At 41.2% G+C, this 19,941-nt stretch overlaps 1 protein-coding gene and 1 non-coding gene across 5 annotated transcripts; both read left to right on the forward strand.

Annotated features, from left to right (window-relative positions):
- The first annotated feature begins 523 nt into the window (after window positions 1-523).
- Trnav-aac lies at window positions 524-596 on the forward strand. The gene has a single exon. It is a non-coding gene; the product is annotated as a tRNA-Val (tRNA).
- A 778-nt stretch (window positions 597-1,374) lies between these two features.
- On the forward strand, window positions 1,375-18,752 carry Mynn (myoneurin). 4 transcript variants are annotated; one of them, XM_021158301.1, is made up of 8 exons: window positions 1,375-1,983; window positions 2,776-3,072; window positions 6,353-7,146; window positions 8,305-8,464; window positions 10,770-10,948; window positions 11,796-11,879; window positions 12,873-12,959; window positions 15,448-18,752. In XM_021158301.1, exons 2-8 carry the CDS (start codon window positions 2,807-2,809, stop codon window positions 15,708-15,710), a joined length of 1,833 nt encoding a protein of 610 aa, XP_021013960.1. In that variant the 5' UTR covers window positions 1,375-1,983; window positions 2,776-2,806; the 3' UTR covers window positions 15,711-18,752. The 4 variants fall into 4 exon arrangements, with proteins under 4 accessions (XP_021013960.1, XP_021013962.1, XP_021013961.1 ...); XM_021158303.1 differs by having other exon boundaries at window positions 2,776-2,942; XM_021158302.1 differs by lacking the exon at window positions 11,796-11,879.
- Window positions 18,753-19,941: the final 1,189 nt, after the last annotated feature.

The raw sequence follows: 19,941 nt of genomic DNA on the forward strand, positions 1-19,941 counted from the left end.
GTACACTGCGCAACAAAAAATGGGCGTCTTGGTGTCTGGTTTCGCGCATCCTTTAGGGGCTTTAAAACAGCACACAAATAGAAGCTTTGGTTTCGAAGCAGGATGGGGAAAAGGTTAATTTGCACGTGCTTCCACCAAAACCCGCCAAAGCACTGTTCTGCGCCAATTCACAGGCCCTGGCTACAGCGCGCCGCTGCTTCCCAGCCGGAGGAAGCATAACCTGCCCAAAATGAGAAAAAATGAAATTCGGCCAGGAACTAAGTGTGCCTGCTGATCTCTAGTGGTGTACCTGCCGGGCTTAGCAAAACAAGAAAAAGAAAGAATGAATGAAAGGAAGGAAGAAAGAAAAAGAAATTACAAACAAGTTCAAACTTTTAAATAGTTTCAGCCTGTTAGGTTAACTGTGCTTTGTTAATATTTTTCTCTCTCTCCTCATTGAAAAATACATAAACCTTAAACAGGTGTGAAGCGTATATGAGAAGATCACATAAGAAGAACCATTTCAACGATACAGTGCAACCAAGTTTCCGTAGTGTAGTGGTTATCACGTTCGCCTAACACGCGAAAGGTCCCCGGTTCGAAACCGGGCGGAAACATAGCTTTTAAAACGGTAAAGAAACGACCTTAACTCAGCTTTTTTAAAGTTGATAACAAACGCAACACACAGACGAGAGCAGCAACAAAAAGGGCTGATGAAGTAGGTAGCTGCTACTGATTCTAGATGGCTTGCCTTGCACTCTCCCAATTTCTAGCCTCTGAAGCCTGTCTGTACTCAGTTTTCTCCCCTCGAGATTCCATTTACCCCCCCCCCCCCATGTCAGGCTAAATTTTGTTCTTAATTTAAATGTCAAGTTCACTAAATATTTCAGAATTAACACATTATCGAAAGGGTTTGACAAAAAGATGAAATTAAAAAGAAATTTATACTCAGACATATAAAAAAGTAGCCTCAACATTTTTCTTATAAACACGACTCGTGGTTTTATTCACAAATTCTTCACAGAGATATAAGCAAAAAGATTCCGGTATGGAAAAAACTCTCAGAGGTTTTGACACTGTCTTTTAAATAAAGTCACAGGTAAATTCCTTAAAAAAGCATAAACGTAACTTATACTAACAAACGTTTCGGTTGTGCTTTTTAAGATTTATGACGTCCGCAGGTTCTAGGGAAGAACACATCAAAACATTTGGCACTTTCGTACAGTGCAGCGATAAGTTTGCTCTTCTCCCTTTACTGCACTAACTCTGATTTCGAGGTAAATAAAAATAACTGAGCTAAAATGATTCTGGTTCAGACGTAGGAAAACCTTTTCCGGTAGAAAGCCCACCTTCCTCCCACGTTGCGCATGCCCAGTGTGCCCTGCTGCTTTGCTTTGCTTTCGAACATCTCATCTCTGTTGCCAGGTAAGGGCATTCTGGTAGATGAGCTTTGGTGAGCCGGTTCAAACAGAATTCTGGGGGTCCCAAGAGCTTTCGGATATGCAAAAGAGGAAAGAGTGATTGGCCTCGACTTAAGCATATCCCTCCCATTCGCCCCGGTCAAGAACCAGGGTGCACAACACAGTCATCTCCACTGGAGGGGCGCTAATGAAGACAGGATGACAGGCGAGGAAAAGAACTACAACTCCCAGCATGCAGCGCGCAGCGCGGTTCCGGGAGAGGCCGGCTCTGCACTCAAGCCGGGTCTCTGTCCAGAATCTGGGCCGACAGCTGCGGGCTGACAAGGTGAGCAGCTCGCACCCGATGCGAGTGAGCAAGGAGGTGTGATCCGGAGACCTGGGCATGCCGGGAAGTCAGGGCTCTGAGACCCAGCTCGCCGGCCCTAGTAGATTTCTAGCGTCCTATCGCCGGTGTCCCCAATGGATCACACACCCGGACGTGACGCTATCGCAGAGGAGGAAGGGAGAGGCGGAGCGTCGCGGTGACGTCCTCCCAAGATGGCGGTGAGAGAGTGAAGAAACTGTTTCCCTTGGGCGGCTACGGGTGAGTGCCGCCCTCTGTCTGGCCTAGCGTCCCTGCGTTCTGGGATCCCGGGGTCTTGTGTGGCCCGGCGCCTCGGAGATCGAGCGCGATTCGGGGCGGAGGAGGGTGTCTTGGGAGATGCAGCGTCCGCGGTATATATAGTCATGGCCGGTGCCGTGGGAACTCGCGGGAGTGCAAGCTGGGAGGGCAAGGCAGCGGAGGCCGGGGACTGGCTGGGACTGTCGCCCTCCGCCGCTGCCAGGCAAGCAGCAGGCAGGCAAGGGGTGTGTCCTCCTCGGGAGAGTGATGGAACCTTTGACACAGCGGGTCGGGGCGTTCCCGCCCCCTTGCACTTGCCTGGCGCTTGGAACCTCACCATCTCTGCTTACAGGGTTCAGTGATCAGAGAGCAAGGGGAACAACTCGTATCGTGTTCTTATCCTGTTTCAGGGAGGCTTTTCTTAGTCTATTTGTTTAAGCACCTTCAGGTAAAGATGCCTGTTGGAGCTTGAAAGTTTGAGGGGTCAACTCTAGAAGCTTAGGATTTTACGGCCCTCTTTACAACTGTGACATGTTTTTTTGTTGTTTTTTTTTTTTCACTGCCTTTTATTGCATTAGTGTTCTAGTGCAGTAAAACAAAGAAAAGCATTTAATCACCACGAGTGTTCGATGAGGCTTTGGGGGGTTGGAGGCAAAGTAAGAGCTGTGTTCTTGGAGTTTAGTCTTTTGTCCCACACTCCCTTACCGCTGCATGGGTGAATGTTTGATGAAAGTTTACGGCTATCAGTTCACCGTCTCTTCTTGTCTTTTTTAGATCAAGGGTGAAATCCCATTCTGCTAGCAAAATGCAGTATTCACACCACTGTGAGCACCTTTTAGAGAGACTGAATAAGCAACGGGAAGCAGGATTTCTTTGCGACTGTACCGTAGTGATTGGAGAATTCCAGTTTAAGGCACATAGGAATGTGCTTGCCTCCTTTAGTGAGTATTTTGGGGCGATCTACAGAAGCACTTCTGAGAACAATGTTTTTCTTGATCAGAGTCAGGTGAAGGCTGACGGATTTCAGAAACTGTTGGAGTTTATATATACAGGAACTTTAAATCTCGACAGGTAAAGTACATGTTTTTATTCAGTTATAAAATCTAGTCAGTCTTTAGAGCCTGATTCCTGTTTTTCCAATTTGCTCTCCATGGTCATTCTCAGTGTTGATACACAACACACACACACACACACACACACATTATAGCTTCAGTAGAACTGCTGAGGATGAAAAGATGTTTGGTAAGCACAAAAAACACATTAAAGCTGGTGGTGGGCGGCAGAGGCAGGCAGGACCTAGTAAATTCAAGGCCAGCCTGGTCAACAGAGGAAGTTCCAGGACAGCCAGGGCTACACAAAGAAACCCTGTCTTGAAAAAACAAAAACAAACAAACAATACACATTAACGTCAAGAATTCCATCTGGCAGACTTATTCACCAAAAAAAAAAAAAAAAAAAAAAAAAAAAAAAAAAACCAAAAAAACTATTTCAATTTTGCAAGTTCTGAATTTAAAGTGGGTTTTCCTTTGGTCTTCGTGTCCCTCAGGCCCTCTCTCACACAGTCTCTGTCCATTGCTGTATTTGGAGTAATTGGAGTAGAGTTGTTGAAGAACCACCCCTGGCCTCATGGCCTAATGCCTTCTACTGCTCATATTTAAATGGCAACGTGCAGGACTTTCTGATTGTGGTTCTGGAAAGTAACTTCGTGGAAATGCAAGTAGCATTAAGTGTGTTACCGTTGTCAACCTATCCAAAGCTTAAATCAAGCCAGAGGCATCACTGGGTTTCTCTGAAGGGTCTTAACCGCTGGGCTCCAGAGGTGCATTGGTCAAGTGCCTGCTGTGCAAGGATGAGGACCTGATTTCGGGTCCTTAGCCACCATATAAAAGCAGTTTTGTGATACCAGTGCTGCTGGGGTGGATACAGGTGGTTCCTTGGAGCTCATTAGCCCGCCTGCCCGCCAGCCCCCCCTAGCAGAATCTGGGAGCTTCGAGCTCAGGGAAAGATCCTGACTCATATAATAAGGTGTGAAGGGCAACAGAGGAAGACACGCAGAATTGTCTGCGGCTTCCATACACAAATACACACACATCTGCATGCACGTGTGCACAGGAACACACACAGACTATGTGAAAAGATGCTTACTGCTGCCCCTTTAACAGTAAGTAGGCTCCTCAGAGTCTTATGACACAGATATGTTGTCTCGTCTGTGTAAAAGTTAGGCTAATAGTCAGGCATTCCTAGTTGTGGGAGAAAAGTAGAAAGGGCAGAAGCAAAAAGGATCTGGACAGATTGTGCTTGCCTTCTTTCCTTCATTTCTAGTAGAAGCATGAGCACAAGTAGGGTATTGGCTGGTAGAACAGACTTATAGGCCAGTCACGGTGGTGCACGCATTTAACCCAGAACCTGGGATGCAGAGGCAGGTGCATCTCTTTGAGTTCCGGGCTAACCAGACTTACTGAAGAAAAAACAAATAGACATTGGAATTGTATCTTTCTGATTGGCTGATCATATGTCACCTAAAGGCCTCTGGGAGCCTTAATCTCCTCATAAAAGTGAGATAGTAGTAACTATATTGGTATTATTGTAAAGACTGAGTGAAAGCTTACTTGAAGCCCCCACTGTGCAACAAACACTTGTTTAGTTTATATTTTATCGTCTTTATTCTCTGCCCTCTTCAGTTCTACATTTCTTAGAGGAAACTTGGAAGGGAAAAATGCTCATGAGATTCTGCCACCTACTGACTAGGACTATTAATACTTTTCATACACATCTTTTTCCAGGCCATCTCCACAGATGTATGCCTGTACACAGTTAAGATCCTTTCCTTGTAGTTTGAAGCTTATTCCATAATAAGAATGTACACTTCTTATACGTGCTAGGATCAAAACACCTCTTGTTTTTTCTGAAAAGGAAGTATTCATGTTTTAGAATTGTTTTATTGGGATAATGAGCAGAGATAAGTTAATCTTCCACAATAATTAAAATTTGGTAAATAATTGATGAATTGAATGGGCTGAAGAATATAGAGTATTTAATACTAACTGCAGATCAGTGGATTTTGGGAGAGTTTTTTAATTTTTAGGTTTTCTTTTTTAGTTTTTTTGAGATAAGATCTCACTGTGTGAGTTTGACAGAAACTCACTCTGTGGCTGAGGATGGCCTCAATACAGTCCCCAGAGTTCTCTGTTGTAGACACAAGCCACCTACCTTCCACCTGGTCTCTTTCTCCATTAACTATTTGTGAAAAAAAAAAAAAATCTTAAGTTGATTGGAACATCCTGGAACACCTTTCTTAGTAGAGAGTGTATAACAGTTCCAGGCTTTCTGGCACTTTCTCATAGATGGCTAAATGTCAGTTTTTATTAACAAGACCTCCCCATGATTCATATTCACAGCAAAGCTTGAGAAACCTAGTTAAAAGTACTTCCCAAGGCAGGAGAGAAGATTAGGAAACAGTTTTCATTTAACTCTTTCTGTTGCCAATCCAGAAAAGTTGATTGATTTCTGAGGAAGCCTCAGAAGGAATGGGAGGAAGCAGGGTATTGCCAACAACATTAAAAAAAAAAAAAAAAATAGCAGGGCACAGTGTGCATGCCTTTAATCCCAGGGCTCATGAGGGAGAGGCAGGTGACCCCTATGAGTTTGAGTCCAGCCTACATGGTAAGTTTCAGGTTAGTCAAAGCTACAAAGAGATACCCTGTCTCAACAGAAGTAAAACAAATGTATGTGTGTTCTCCAGTGCAGGATGCTCACATGTGTACCACACGCAAGTAGAGGTCAGACACCAGTTTGGGGGACTCATTTCTCTCTTCATCCTGTTGAGATGGGGTCTTGTTTCTGCTGCTGTATGGTTAACTGGCCTGTGTCTGCCTGACATCTTGAGGAGAGTGCAGGGATGATGGGACATGTGCACAGTCACAGTGCCTTCTCAAGTGGGTCCCTTGGGTCTTAGGCTTTCACAGCTGATGGCTTTCCCCGCTGAGCCAGCTTCCTGACCACCCAGCAATCGTTTTTAAATTCAATTCAAGTGTCTGTCTTTTGTTTGTTTGTTTGTTTGTTATTGTTTTCTAAGCAACCAGAAAATACATTTTGTAACAAAAAAGTATTTTGTTACTCTACATTCTTTTCATCTTTTCAGTAACATAGAATTGGAGATACCTGCTCAAACATTCTGAGTTACAGTCTATACATTTCTTACTTAGTTTAAAAATGTCCAGCGTTCTGTTTTATTAGATCTTTAAGAGACATTTGAGTAAGTACAGCTGTTTCCGGTTTTGTTTTTGATTTTTTTTTTTTTTTTTTTTTTTTTTTGATCAGTATATATTGTCATTGTCCTGTTTCCTTTCAGTTGGAATGTTAAAGAAATCCATCAGGCTGCTGACTATCTCAAAGTAGAAGAGGTAGTAACTAAATGTAAAATAAAGATGGAGGATTTCGCTTTCATTGCTAGTCCCTCTTCTACAGAAATATCTAGTATTACTGGAAACATCGAATTGAATCAACAGACCTGCCTGCTTACTCTGCGAGATTCTAACAGTCGGGAGAAATCAGAAGTCTCCACAGACCCCGTTCAGGCAGACCCTAAACAACGGGCATGGACAAAGAAATCGTCTCAAAGTAAAAAAAAGAAGAAGGCTTTCAGTTCCCAGAAACCAGGGCAGAGCAAAACAGTGCAGTACCCCAGTGATGTTCTAGAGAGCGCATCTGTGGAATTATTCCTAGAGACGAGTAAGTTGTCCTCACCTGTAGTAGAGCAAATCATTCAAGGAAATGACAATTCAGAACTTGAGTTGACCTCGGTTGTGGAGAATACTTTTCCAACACAAGATATTGTGCAAACTGTTACAGTCAAACGGAAACGTCGGAAATCACAGTCGCATTGTGCCCTGAAAGAACACTCCATGTCTAACATAGCCAGTGTAAAGAGTCCATATGAGCTGGAGAACGCCGGGGAAGAGCTGGATCCAAGGTTTTCCAAGGCCAAGCCAATGTGCAACACTTGCGGGAAGGTGTTTTCGGAAGCCAGCAGCCTTCGAAGGCACATGAGAATACACAAAGGAGTCAAGCCCTACGTCTGCCACTTGTGCGGAAAGGCGTTTACCCAGTGCAACCAACTAAAGACGCATGTGAGGACTCACACAGGTAAACCTGCTTCCTGGGAAAGGCCACTGTTCTGTTTTCCTGCTGTGGTGGCTTAGTGCTGTTTGTGTTTTCTGTTTTGGCACTGAGAATTGAAGCCAGGGCTTCAAGTGAGCACGCATTGTACTACTAAGTTTTATCTTCAGCCCATACAGATGACATTAGCATACAACATTCATTGCTTACGAACAAAGTTTGCCATATTCTTTTATCCGTAAAAGGTTTTAACATTAGAATCCTTTTTTATTTTTATTTTTTTGTTTTTTTCGAGACAGGGTTTCTCTGTATAGCCCTGGCTGACCTGGAACTCACTCTGTAGATCAGGCTGGCCTCGAACTCAGAAATCTGCCTGCCTCTTCCTCCTGAGAACATTAGAATCCTAAAATTTTATTTGTGATTGTAACCAAGTATTTAATAGCTCTTTGTTATAATTGACATTTGAGTTCTAGTGCATCAGGTCCTTACACCCTTTTCTCTCATAATATGCATAAACTTGGTCCTAACCCCAGCCCCTGCTGGAGATTGAACGTAGGGCCTTGAACATGCTGCACAAGCGCTCTACCACTAAGCTAGCCCTTCCCCCTCCCCAATAGGACTTTTTTTATTCTGAGACTGTGTCTTGCTATGTTGCTAAAACCATCTTGAATCTGCAGTCTCCCTGCCTCACCCTCCAGAGTAGTCAGGATCATGGAGCTGTGCCATTACGCCTTGCTTGGTTCTAGTTTTTTAAACATTTAACAGAGTTAAATACTAAAACTCAGGCCAATTTTCACATATTACCACCACTTCCCATTACATGCTCCTAGATTTCATTGGTTTTTGAAGATCCTTCTTTCTCAGCTTTTCTGTTTACCTCTGATTTGCATGACTTTCTGCTTAGGTTTGTATTTTATCTATTCTTCTTGCTGATCACCTTTCACTGTTACGATTGATTTCTTTGCTTCTAGTGTTTTCAGTCGTCTTGAAAGACATCCCGTTTGTTTTTGTTACTTGGAAGTTGTACCATCTTCTGCAAACGAAAACCAGTACTGTTGGAATTCTTAAAAACCTTAAACCAGTACTGTTGGAATTCTTAAAAACCTTAAAACTTTATGACTTTAGCAAGTAAAATAGGATTTTTTTTTCCTAATATCTTCGTAATATAAATGTTATTTTTTTTAGGGGAAAGGCCATATAAATGTGAACTGTGTGATAAAGGATTTGCTCAGAAATGCCAGCTGGTCTTCCATAGTCGCATGCATCATGGTGAGGAAAAACCCTATAAATGTGATGTGTGCAATTTACAGTTTGCAACTTCTAGCAACCTCAAGATTCATGCAAGGTAAAAGAAAATGAGTCGTTTGACCTTTATGTTAGTTAATTATTACAATCTAATGGGTAGTGCATTTTCTGTGAGCACACAGAGAGCACGCAGGGTAAGCCTCACAGGACATTGTGCTGACTGTAGAACAAGAGAGTTTGATGCTTGTCCACCAAGTTTCCATCTGGCTCTCATCTTCCTTCCATTTTCATTCCTCTCCTTTGGAGTGAAAATTGTATTGTGGGATTTGTGTAAACTGTGTTTTGATTTTTATAAGAGTTGCCCAAATCTCTGAGACTTTAGACCTGGACTTTTTTGTTCTTGTTGTTATTTCCAGACAGAATTTCGCTGTGTAGCCCCGGCTGTCCTAGAAGTGGCTCTGTAGACCAGTCTGGCCTTGAACTCAGAGAGACCCACCTGCCTCTGCCTTTGGAGTTCTGGGGTTAAAGGCTCAGCTTAGACGTGAACTTTTGAGAGATCCTGAAGCTATGCAGCCTGGAGAACCTTAGAGATGGCTGAGTGTATTCACATGGGGTGTGCTTGAACATCTCCAGCAGGAGATAGAAAATTGTTTGGCCCTGAGATACCTCCCAAATGCCCATTTGTGGAAGGCATAGTCCCCAGTGTAACAGTGTGTAACATTTCAAAGGTGATTGTGAGGGTAGTGGCTCTGACTTAATCAGAGAACTAGAGGGGGCGATAGTTTAGGTATTGAGACCTGGCTAAAGAACTGTTTCCCTAGATTCTCATTGTTGCCTCTTGCCCCAGCCTTCCCTGCATGCTCCTCCTCTGCCTCTTCTTCCTGACTACTGTGATAGATAGCTCTACCACAGTCTCCCAGGGGAAGTAGTAGCCATGGCCTGTGTGTGAACAATGGCTACAGTAGACTCTGAGTGCCTATGTGGCTGACCTTGGGCAAAGCACATGGAAACAGTGTATGCAGGCAAGGAGCTTAGTAGGTTCTCAAACCAAATGAATATGCATTTTCACACCCTGTCACTTTTGATGACTAGGATTTGGCTAGTTTTCTACTTTTTTGGTTTGTTTGAGGCAGGATCTTGCTGTATAGCCCAGGCTGGTTGCAGACCCAAAATCCTACCTCACTTCTTGAGAGCTGGGATAACAAGAATATACCACTGATGAGGATTTTTGTTTGTTCTGCTTTATGGTGCTAGGAACTGAACACAGGCCCTCCAACATGCTAGACAATTGCTCTACCGTTGAGCTGTGCTCCCAGCCCATTGACTTACTTTTCCTTTGCTAAATATTCCTCAACCAAGTCTTCTTGGTCCCAGCTTTACTTACTTCTTTTCAAGCCAAACTTCTAAGTTCTTCAAAAATTTCCACTTTGTTTTTGCTCACTGTAAATCTAGCTAAAAGTAGCCAGTAATGCTTGAAACATCTGTGTACTATGCAGCCTTGACATTTCTTCCACTGGAAAATTTAAATCTTTAGACCAAGCTCAGAGCCTCGGGGCATGGATAAAATGTAAACAAGGTAATTGCCAGAATTCAAAATTGTTCTCAAGTTCAGTTCCCAGTGGCATTATTTCCTTCTAGTACTCAGCATGTCTTTCCTGACACCGCTTCCCCTTCCTAAAAGTGGTCCGTCTATAGCTATCTTCAAACTTTGAATGCTCATGCATTGGCGCCACAAGTGTTGGAGTCATTGACATTTCCTATCATCCCTTGCTGCAGTGCACATCTCTGTCAGGACGATGGTCTTCTGAACGGTCCACGGAGCTCTGCTGGAGTCTTCTAGAACATCTCTAACCTGCATCTCTAAACTTTCTCTAATTCCTCATAAAGTTCTAAAGTGTCTGAACCCCACTGTGAGGCAGTCACAGAGGATGCCTCCGTGGCACTCTTCTTTCTTTCCATGTCTCCAGCTGTCACTCTGAGGCAGTTACCCTAAGAAGGAGGGCCCGTGTTGGCAGGCAGGTGTAGAGGCTTCAGGCCCTGTTCTCCTGCCTCATAGCTTGTGGGCCTTTGATGAGGCAAAGAAATATGCCAGAGAGGATGTGGTGGAATCCACTGCTCATCCTGTGGCAGACAAGAAGCAGAGGTTGAAGAGGGGTGGAGACAAAGGTACAGTCTGTGACCTGCTTTTTTAGGAGGTAAGGCCTAATTAGAAGCGGGTCAGGCCAAGCCTCCTAATGTTTCCATCTGCTAAACTCTCTCTAGCTGGGGACCAAGCCATTGGCCCTTGGTGTCACCTGTTGAGATGAATGTTGCCTGAAATATAGCACTTTCTATAAGAAGTACTTGATGTATCCGTGACCTCCGGATTGCTTTACTTAGCACTGTTGCTTTATGTTCACTAACAGGAAACACAGTGGAGAAAAGCCATATGTTTGTGATAGATGTGGGCAGAGATTTGCCCAGGCCAGCACACTGACCTATCATGTCCGCAGACACACTGGAGAAAAGCCTTATGTGTGCGACACGTGCGGAAAGGCATTTGCCGTCTCTAGCTCTCTTATCACTCATTCTCGGAAGCACACAGGTGAGAGTCTACTACTGAGATTGCTTGTAACAAGCTTGTAGCCAAGAGAAGTGGGGGTTGGGCCTTTTCAAAAGGTAGACTGTAGCCGTTTTAGATATCTACATTGGTAGTTTTGAAGCTATCTATGTTCATGATCTTCACATAACCATTAGATTAAGAATCTGACATTTGGTAGAATAATACAAGGTAGGTGAAAATTTTTTTAGCTTATGCTTGTTAAAGTAAGAGAATTCTGGAAATATGTAAATCGAATTGAGCCATGTTTTTACGACTAGAGAAAACCTAGTTAGCCTTTTTTGAGAATCTGTCTCTGGTGAGTAAGAATGTGGATGGGGAGTTAAGCCGGAGGTGGCTTAGGCATGAAGCCTGTCTTGTGACTTGGGCCTCTTTTGCATAGACATTCCAAGATCTGGAACTCAAGACAGGTGTGTCAGATGCAAATGAGAAGTTTTGAAAACAGAGTGTACTGGTCAGAGTCTCTTTTAGAAGGTGGGCTCTTGGCCATAATCTTCCTTAAATATTTTTATTCTCCTTGAATAATAAAAGTAAATAGCAAGATTTGAAATGTCACTTGAATTAGACATGTCCTTAATCATATGAATCAAATTGTTTGCCCAGGTCATCTCTTGTAGGAAAGAAGAAATTCAGAAATGATGCTCTAGTGTATAAAAAGTACCGATCTAGATATGTAGAATGAATAGCTCATTACTTTGGATGCTTCTCAGATACATCATAGGAAGGCTTTTATATAGATGATAATTTTAAAAGCTTAATTTAGATCTCTTGTAATTGATAAATATTATATTGGTATAGTACACCACTTCGCTATCTTTTATTTTCCATCTAGGTGAAAAACCATACATATGTGGTATTTGTGGGAAAAGTTTTATTTCCTCAGGAGAGCTCAACAAACACTTTCGATCCCATACAGGTCTGTGTTTAGGGAGAACGCATCGTTTTTTGTTCTCTCTTAATTCCTTTGTACATAAACCTTGGCTTTGAAACCATTGTGGAATATCTAGTATCTAGTATAACTTAGTGATAATTAGTTTCTCATGTATAAATATCAGCTTTTTATTTGTTCATTTCTTTCTTTTGTTATTATTTTAGTTGTTTAGAGTATAATTTAAATTTGGTTAAGAATTGTGTAGATTTTCTAAGGAATATGCCAGATATCCATCATTTCCAAATGAAAACATTTGCATTAAATTGAGTAGATATATCAAACAAGGAATTATCAGAATTATAAAGTAGGGTTCTTATATATAAATTTTAGGAATGGATTTTGTTATCAGCATGTTTGTTATAACATGTAATATGTATGAAAAAACATTGAATATTAAAATTAAAGGAAAACTGCTACTTTTTAAAGTTGTTCACATTTTTTTTTTAAAAATTTATCTTCATAATTCTTATCCAGCATGCTATGAATACTAGAAGGGGCTTGTTAAACTCACTGCCAGCTCCTGTATCCTCCTGTTTCTTGGTTTTAGGGTAACATATTAAGTGATTCTTCAGTCATCCACTGACCCCCACTGTGCTGGGGAGCAAACTCAGAGCTTTACTGATGCTAGCTAGGCATGCAGTCTTCCGCTGAGGTAGATTCCCCAGCCTGAACAGTATGCATTGGAAAATAATTGTGTTGTAGAATATTGTCAGTATTTCTTAGAAGAGTTCCTCATTTGTGACATGTCAGAGTAGATAATTTGTGAGAACTTCAGAAAATGAAAATGCATAATTTCACCCCAAATTGGGCTATACTTCTTAAGTAAAAGTGTACCTAAGGTGTAGGGTTTCTCATCTCACAGTTATAACTAAGTGATTAAAAGAGTGCTTGCTTAATTGTCATCAATATTTGATAGTTGTGTGTCAGCTAGCAATTTTTTAAATACTAAGTTTTTAAAGTTCTTGCCTTGTTTTTTAGGAGAACGACCATTTATCTGTGAATTATGTGGAAATTCATACACAGACATTAAAAACTTAAAGAAGCATAAAACAAAGGTCCATTCTGGTAAGAGCACGTGCTTAGACATGCACTTCTCTATTGTGCTGGTCCTTAGCATGATGAGCAACACATTTCAACACTGGAAACTAGATCTGTGTTTAAAAGTAGATGTAGGGAGCTAGAGTGGATCATGCTTATAATCTCAATACTCAGGAAGCTGTCCCAGTAATATCTCAAATTCTTAATGTCAAGGTGGCCACACAGCTAGTTGCAGGCAAGCTTGAGCCACATAGTGAAGCCCTGTCTCAAAAAACAAACCAAAATAGTCCCCAACAAAACAGGGCTAGAAGCTTGTGTGCTCAGGCCTGACAACCTAAATTCTATTCCCAAATCTCACAGGTACCAGAAGAGAACAGTTACCTGAGAGTTGTTCTCCGACACACATATACACACAAACACAGACACAAATAAACAAGCAAGCAAGCAAGCAAACAAATGAATAGAATTAAGTGATTTTAGAAAACAGTAACAAAGACTTACGTATATACATATAAAGAAAGTAGCTTTATAATTTACAGAATATTCCTCTTTCCACTGTTTTTGAAATATTAAACTTCATAAAAGAAATAAAAATAAAATAAATTTAAAATGTTCAGGGGCTGGAAAGATGCCTCATCATTTAAGAGCACTAGCTGCCCTTCCAGAGGACCTGGGTTAGAGTCTCAGCACCCACATGGCAGCTCACAGCTGTCTGTAGCTCTAGTTCCAGGGGTTCCAGTGTCCTCTACCAGACCCTGGCACCAGTCACACATGCAGTAAAACACCCATACATATAAAATAACAATAATAATAATAATAATAAAAACCAACTTTATCTCCTTCTTTAAAAAATCAGACTTGCCACAAAGCATGGTGGCACATATCACACACCTATAACTCTGTAACTTAGGTGACGAGAAAGACAGTTGTTGTTCAAGTTGTGCTTCATAAGTAGTCCCTTCTCAAACAAGCAAACCAGCCAACAAACAAAAAGCAAAAAGCATGACTTTTGAGTAGTTTCAAAAGTGAAAGACAATATAAGCATGCAATGTTATTATTGTCCATAATGCGTTGAGGATGACTAATGTAGTTAGAAAGAAAAGAGCTCTCGTGAATATCAGAATGTGGAAGGAAATAGGCCCTGGTAGCTCAACATCCTGTCAGTATAGGAAGCCAGACTGCAAACTTTTAGGCTCGTTGCTGACATTAGATGCTTGGTTTACTGTACTTATGACATTCCGCCAAGATGAAAGGTATCTCAGGTGTGACGATGAGAATCAGAGAGTGGGATAGAATGCTCACACAGCATGTGTGCAGCTCCGGGTACAGTGTCCAGTATCAAACAGTTTACGTGTGTGTGACTTCGTTTTACTGTAGTAAGTTTAATTGTAAGGATTAGGGTAGAAACATCTGAAAACTGCAGTGAGTCTCTTCATAGTCCATTTAATACCTATGGATACACATAGCTGCAGGGTGTATGAAGTTGAACAGGGTATAGTCCTGGTTCTCTTAAGAGCTTAATTACTACCTGGATGTAATGTCAGAGATCTGACTATATTGAAATTGTAGAGCATCGTAAGTACAGAAGTGCTAAAGGAGCTATTTGTTCTGAAGCATTAGCATGGCCTTAGGTTCTCTTGGACATGGTAGCACATGCCTATAGTCCCGGCACTCAGGATGCTGACCGACAGCAGATTGCTTGCAAGGCCCGTAAAGACAGTATCTAAAAGGGAGGGGCTGTCAGGAGACAAAAGACTTATTTCTACAGAAATTGAGGAGAGAAATTCAGGGGATGGAGACGGGCAGGACAGAGTCATTGCAAACAGACAAGACCGCTCAGGTTGTTTCTTGACTGGTTAAACCGCAGAGCACAGAGAATTGCAACTTGGTGTAAGCAAAGCACGCACTGTTGGCTATCCAACGAGGCTGCTGAAGTCATGTCAGCATGTTACTGCCAGTAGTGCAGTGAAGGCAAGGCACATCGCTAGTTGGTGTGGTGATATCTCTAGGAGATATCACTTCTGGATTTAGCTGATAAGTTGTGTACTGCAAACCTGAAGCCACTGGCTAGTGGGCACTCCTCATTAAATTAATCAGTGTACAGAGATTGATTTACTTTGTTGCCCTTCTGCACTTAGAAATCAGGGAAGTTTAACTTAGCATTCACCATGGAGGAATTTACAGCCTAGTTGAGGAGTGGAGGCATGACTGAGTAGTCTACGGGTGCCATGGAGAGAGGGTGAGATTTGCATCTGTGTAATGAGGTAGAGGAGGAGAGCTCACCTGGCCTTAGAATGTTTACACTCATTTGTGTACTTGTGTTTGTGCTTGGCCCTGTTCTTGATACATGCTGTGTAGTATCAGTGCAAACTTCAGGCACATGGGGGAGAGAGAAACAGGTTGCACGTGGTTGTGGAGGCTGAGTGTTTCTAGGACCTGAAAGTGGATTAGTGCACCTCAGACAGTTGTTTGGTTTTGCATTGCTAGAGCCAGTATACTTTCCCTTCTGTTTCAGGTACTGATAAAAATCCAGATTGCAGTGTAGATGACCATGCTGTAAGTGAACAAGACTCCATACAGAGAAGTCCTTTGTCAGAAACACTAGATGTGAAGCCTTCTGATATGACTCTACCCTTAGCGCTTCCACTTGGGACTGAAGACCACCAGATGCTCCTGCCTGTCACAGACAGTCAGTCTCCTACATCAGACACACTGCTGAGGTCCACTGTGAATGGATATTCGGAACCACAGTTGATTTTTTTACAACAGTTATATTGACTTTGAGGACATGGACTTGCTAGGCCATCCTCGGCAGTAGACATAAATATGTCTGGTAAGGTGCATATTCTTATTAACCCCCACTCATTTGAGCTGTGTGCCCATTAGTCTTTGTTCACGGAAGTCAAAGCACCTGACACTGCATCAGTCAGTGCTGGTTTTGGTCTTTGGATTTTATTGTAAACAGCCAGCCTGTGAAGGAGCGCTTCCACCGCACCACACTGTTTTGGGTGGGTCGGTTTGAGACACTGTTAATGCTGCCTTAATTCCATCTTCACTTTGCATTGTAGACTTGTTTGTTCCTTAGGTCGAATCTGACCTGGGGTTTTTTGTTGTTCTCTCCTTGCTGTTTAAACAAAATCTACAGTAATATCAACTTCAAAGTGTTTCTGTTTGTAAGCCCTGTGGACCAGTATGGAAACTGTCGGAGGGATTCAAGTTCATGTTTATGTCTATGAAAATTTAGATACTGAGGAAGAATTGTGCTATTTATTAATATATTCCTTTAGAGGTAACTTTTCTAATGAAGCCAAACAAAGTATTTCTCTCAAAACCCAGAAAATGTGTGTAAATTTGTGTTCATTTAGAGTGAATTCAGGATTCTGGGGAAAACCAGTACTCAGATCCATTTTTGTTTGAGTTGAAACTATATTTTTTTAAATAGATATTTGGTGTTTTTAAGTGGTCAGAAGACAGTTTTGGAATTTGATTCATTTTATATTTTATTAGATTTGTAGATTATTGGAAGTGAATATATAACAAGTTTTGAAAATTTTTGATAAGCCTATCTTGTATCAGTTATGCACTTTTTAAAATAAATGTTCTAAAAGGAATTTTCTAGATATAAAATACATACTAGAAATCACTTGGCTTCTAAATTTGATGTATTACTTAGAAAAAAATCAAGAAACCTGAGTTGCATGCCTAAGGCAACACACGTACACACAAATAAAATTAATATCCTAACTTCAATTATAAGCTATACTTTTGGGTTATCAGTTTGTTTACCATTTTATATTTGAGTTTTCTATAGACATGTGTTTTTCAAATTTATACATTAAAACTGCAACTTTTGGTTGTTGGCTATAGCTTTATAGTGGTCCTTTCCGTTCCCCTGGGTGTAGAGAATTCAGCATCGCCCGTCCTCCAGCCTGCTCCCTCTTCCCCTCTCACTGTTCTGCATATCAGTTGATTTCACTTTGCGTTTTAAGTTCCAGTTTCCCAGTCAGTTCCTGTTGCTGACAAGTCCTGGTGACTGTTTCTCATCTCTGCCATCAATTAGTTAGGTCTCACGTGTTTTCAGGACTGCACTGGAACAGACTCGCAGTGTTCACTGAGACTGTATTCTTCCATCATAATCCTCCCTTTTTGGGTCCAAGTCATAGAACTAAGAGGACATACTAGGACCCTCAGTTCTTGCAAACTGCAGGTGTCTTCCCATTTCTTAGAGCTATAGCATTTTCACAGTAAATTATGACCAGCGAGACTAACTTAACTGGAGAGAGTATGAAATACCACCTTTGTACAATAAACTTATTTTATTATTTAGCTAAGAAATCTGTGTGTATGTTAAATGAACATACTGAGTTGGAATTAAATTTGTAAGGTATAAAATGTTCAGCTAATCTTTTCTGGTTAAAGATCAATAAAAATTTACTGGAATATAACAAAACTGAAAAAAATTAAGACTCAACCCTTTTTAACAAGTTTGCCAAAGTGGAGGGGCTATCTTTAAATCACAGCTTCATTAATCCAAGCATATAATGAACATTTTTTTTTTTTTAAGTGCTGTAGTTAGGTGGGCGCACACATACCTATAATCACAGCATTCTGGAAAGTTAAGGCAAGAAGGTTAAACAGGGTTCCAAAAGCTGCTGTCATGATGTCTGTGCTATGTGCAGTCTCCTAGAGTGAAATGACAGTCTTTTGTTTGTTTAGCACTTCACAGCCCAGACTGGCCTAGGACTTCTGTGCAACCTAAAGCCCTCCACATCCTCCCCGCATTCTCCAGGCGTGCAGCACAGCCCCTAACAACACAGCACCAAGCCACACAATCCCAGACTTGCTAACTAGCATTTGAAAGCTTCTAAGTTGTTACTTTCAGCATTATTTCATATAAGTGGAATCTGAAGTAGGTCAGATTGTTTTTTTAATTTGTATTCCTTGCGTATCTAAAATTATTTTAAATTGATATTGGTTTAGTCATTTGCTCTTCCAGAGTTATTTGTGACGAGAGCTCAGAGACTGAATGTCATTCTTTTAATGCTATGCTGTTACTTACTCTAATGTGCGCGCACTTTATGAGAATCTGGGAGTCATTCTAACACAGAGAATCCCTGCGGTAAGTTCTTTACCTACTCTGTTATGATGCAGTGTTTTAGCAAAGATTCTTAATTATTTAAGTGTTACAGCAGGTTTTCAAACTCTTTCTTTAAAATGCTGAATATCTTAGAAAGTATTTTCTAATTTTGTTTTGTATTATTTGACTTTAGAGCTTTTTTAAAAAGGGAATTGTAATTATATATTAAATAAAATTTGCTGTTAAATAGTATTCATGTTAAATTCCGTAGGATCATTTCAGTGGACAATTTTAAAGGCTTTTTCAAGATTGAAGGTCTGTCAATTCTTTGAAAAAGTAGTTTATCATTTCTCTACATTTTAGTCTTACAGAAATGGCACATTTCAAAGCAGTTAAAGTAGGTAATTAACTCTCTACACTAATTTTAAAAATATCCTAGGCTAATAGTTGTACTGTCTTTACTTCTGTCAGATTGGAGTTTAATAAGAATATCCATGCCTACTGCAGTTTACTGTGCTGAATCAGATGTGCTGGGGCAGATATTTGATGGAGAAGCCTCGCAGCTGATTTCAGCATGGACCAAACACTGAGAGCTGCCTCCCAAGCACTGCTTGGTGCTCTGTCTTTGAGAAGCACTTAAAATGAAGTTCTGGAATATAATTTTTTTTTTTATCATTTAACCTGGAGATTTTTAATCTGTTATTGGGTTAAAAATACCACCAAATAAAAAGATTAATTCTGCATTTTCACTCACTATTTTGAATAACAATGAGACTGAGATATTAGGACATTGATTTCTTTGTTTCTTTTTTGCTTGAGACAGGTTTGATTATGTATCACTATGTTGAGATTGGATTTATTAAATAGCCTAAGTGTGGAGTTCACAGTGATCATGCTGCCTCAGACTCCTGCGTCCTGGCTTATAGCTGTGTACCGCTCTCTACATTAAGCTCTCGAGACATGATGTAGTCTTCTTTTGCCTTCTTCAACCCCTGCCCCTGCTTATTGACAAAAGATTTGCTGTGTTTAAGGATTTATCATATAAACATAGTACCTGCCAGGAAATGTACAAAAATAATTCCGTCCACTTGAAGAAAGGCGAGAAAGCCAAGATGAGTAGCTGTAAAATAAGCAGAAATGCTGAGTGGTGTTTCACAGGAAGTTCAAAAAGGAAGTGTGAGCAGTCAGGAGTAGTGGAGAGAGAAAGGGCCATTGTTCACCTGGGTAGACAAAGAAAGTGACTGAGGGAAGTTACATGTGGCTGACAGAAGAGGAGCTAGGCAGAATGCAGAAAGTATCTAAAGAGAATGAGGTAACAGTCAGAAATGTGTAACCCAGCAGCCATGCTGACTTACATGCACAGCCTGAATTTGCTAGGCCGCATTTATAGCCCACGTGGTCACGTCCTACCATAGTTGATGGCTGAAAGGCAGAAATTAGACTCCCAGGTTTGTAACATGATTCCATACCGGTGACCTCAGCTGACTTACTTAACAGACCGCTGGGTCATATCCTCAAGAATTTGAGCTGTGGAATGCTGCGGTGTTAAGTAAGGTCTAAATGAAAAGGTCCTGCGGAATTGGCCGGAAAGTCAGTGAGAAAAATCGAGAGTACTGGAGAAAGCTGGTGTTTAAAGCAAAGGATTGCGCCTTAGACCAGTAAATTTGAAGACACAGGGACACGTTTCACACAATAGCATGGAAATGAGCCTGTGGAGGTCAGCATTGTCAGGGGTTTATCTATCTTTCCATACATTGTATTCTGGTCATGCTTTTCCCTTCCCCCAACTCCTCCCAGATCCTCTACACCTCCCCACCCATAGCCAACTCTGACCCTTTCTCTCTTTAAAAAAACAAACAGGCAAACAAACGAGATCAAAAACACACACACAAAGTGAAACCAAAATATACAGCAAAGACCAGACAGAAAGGA

The sequence above is a fragment of the Mus caroli genome, chromosome 3, assembly GCF_900094665.2.
Source record: "Mus caroli chromosome 3, CAROLI_EIJ_v1.1, whole genome shotgun sequence".
NCBI classification, from domain to species: Eukaryota; Metazoa; Chordata; class Mammalia; order Rodentia; family Muridae; genus Mus; species Mus caroli.

What these genes read in the sequence shown, in the direction of transcription:
- Mynn (XM_021158301.1), top strand. Translation starts at nt 2,807, where the DNA reads ATGCAGTATTCACACCACTGTGAGCACCTTTTAGAGAGACTGAATAAG. An exon ending in AACCTCAAGATTCATGCAAG is followed by an intron (nt 8,465 to 10,769) that starts GTAAAAGAAAAT and finishes GTTCACTAACAG; the next exon opens with GAAACACAGTGGAGAAAAGC. An exon ending in TCATTCTCGGAAGCACACAG is followed by an intron (nt 10,949 to 11,795) that starts GTGAGAGTCTAC and finishes TTTTCCATCTAG; the next exon opens with GTGAAAAACCATACATATGT.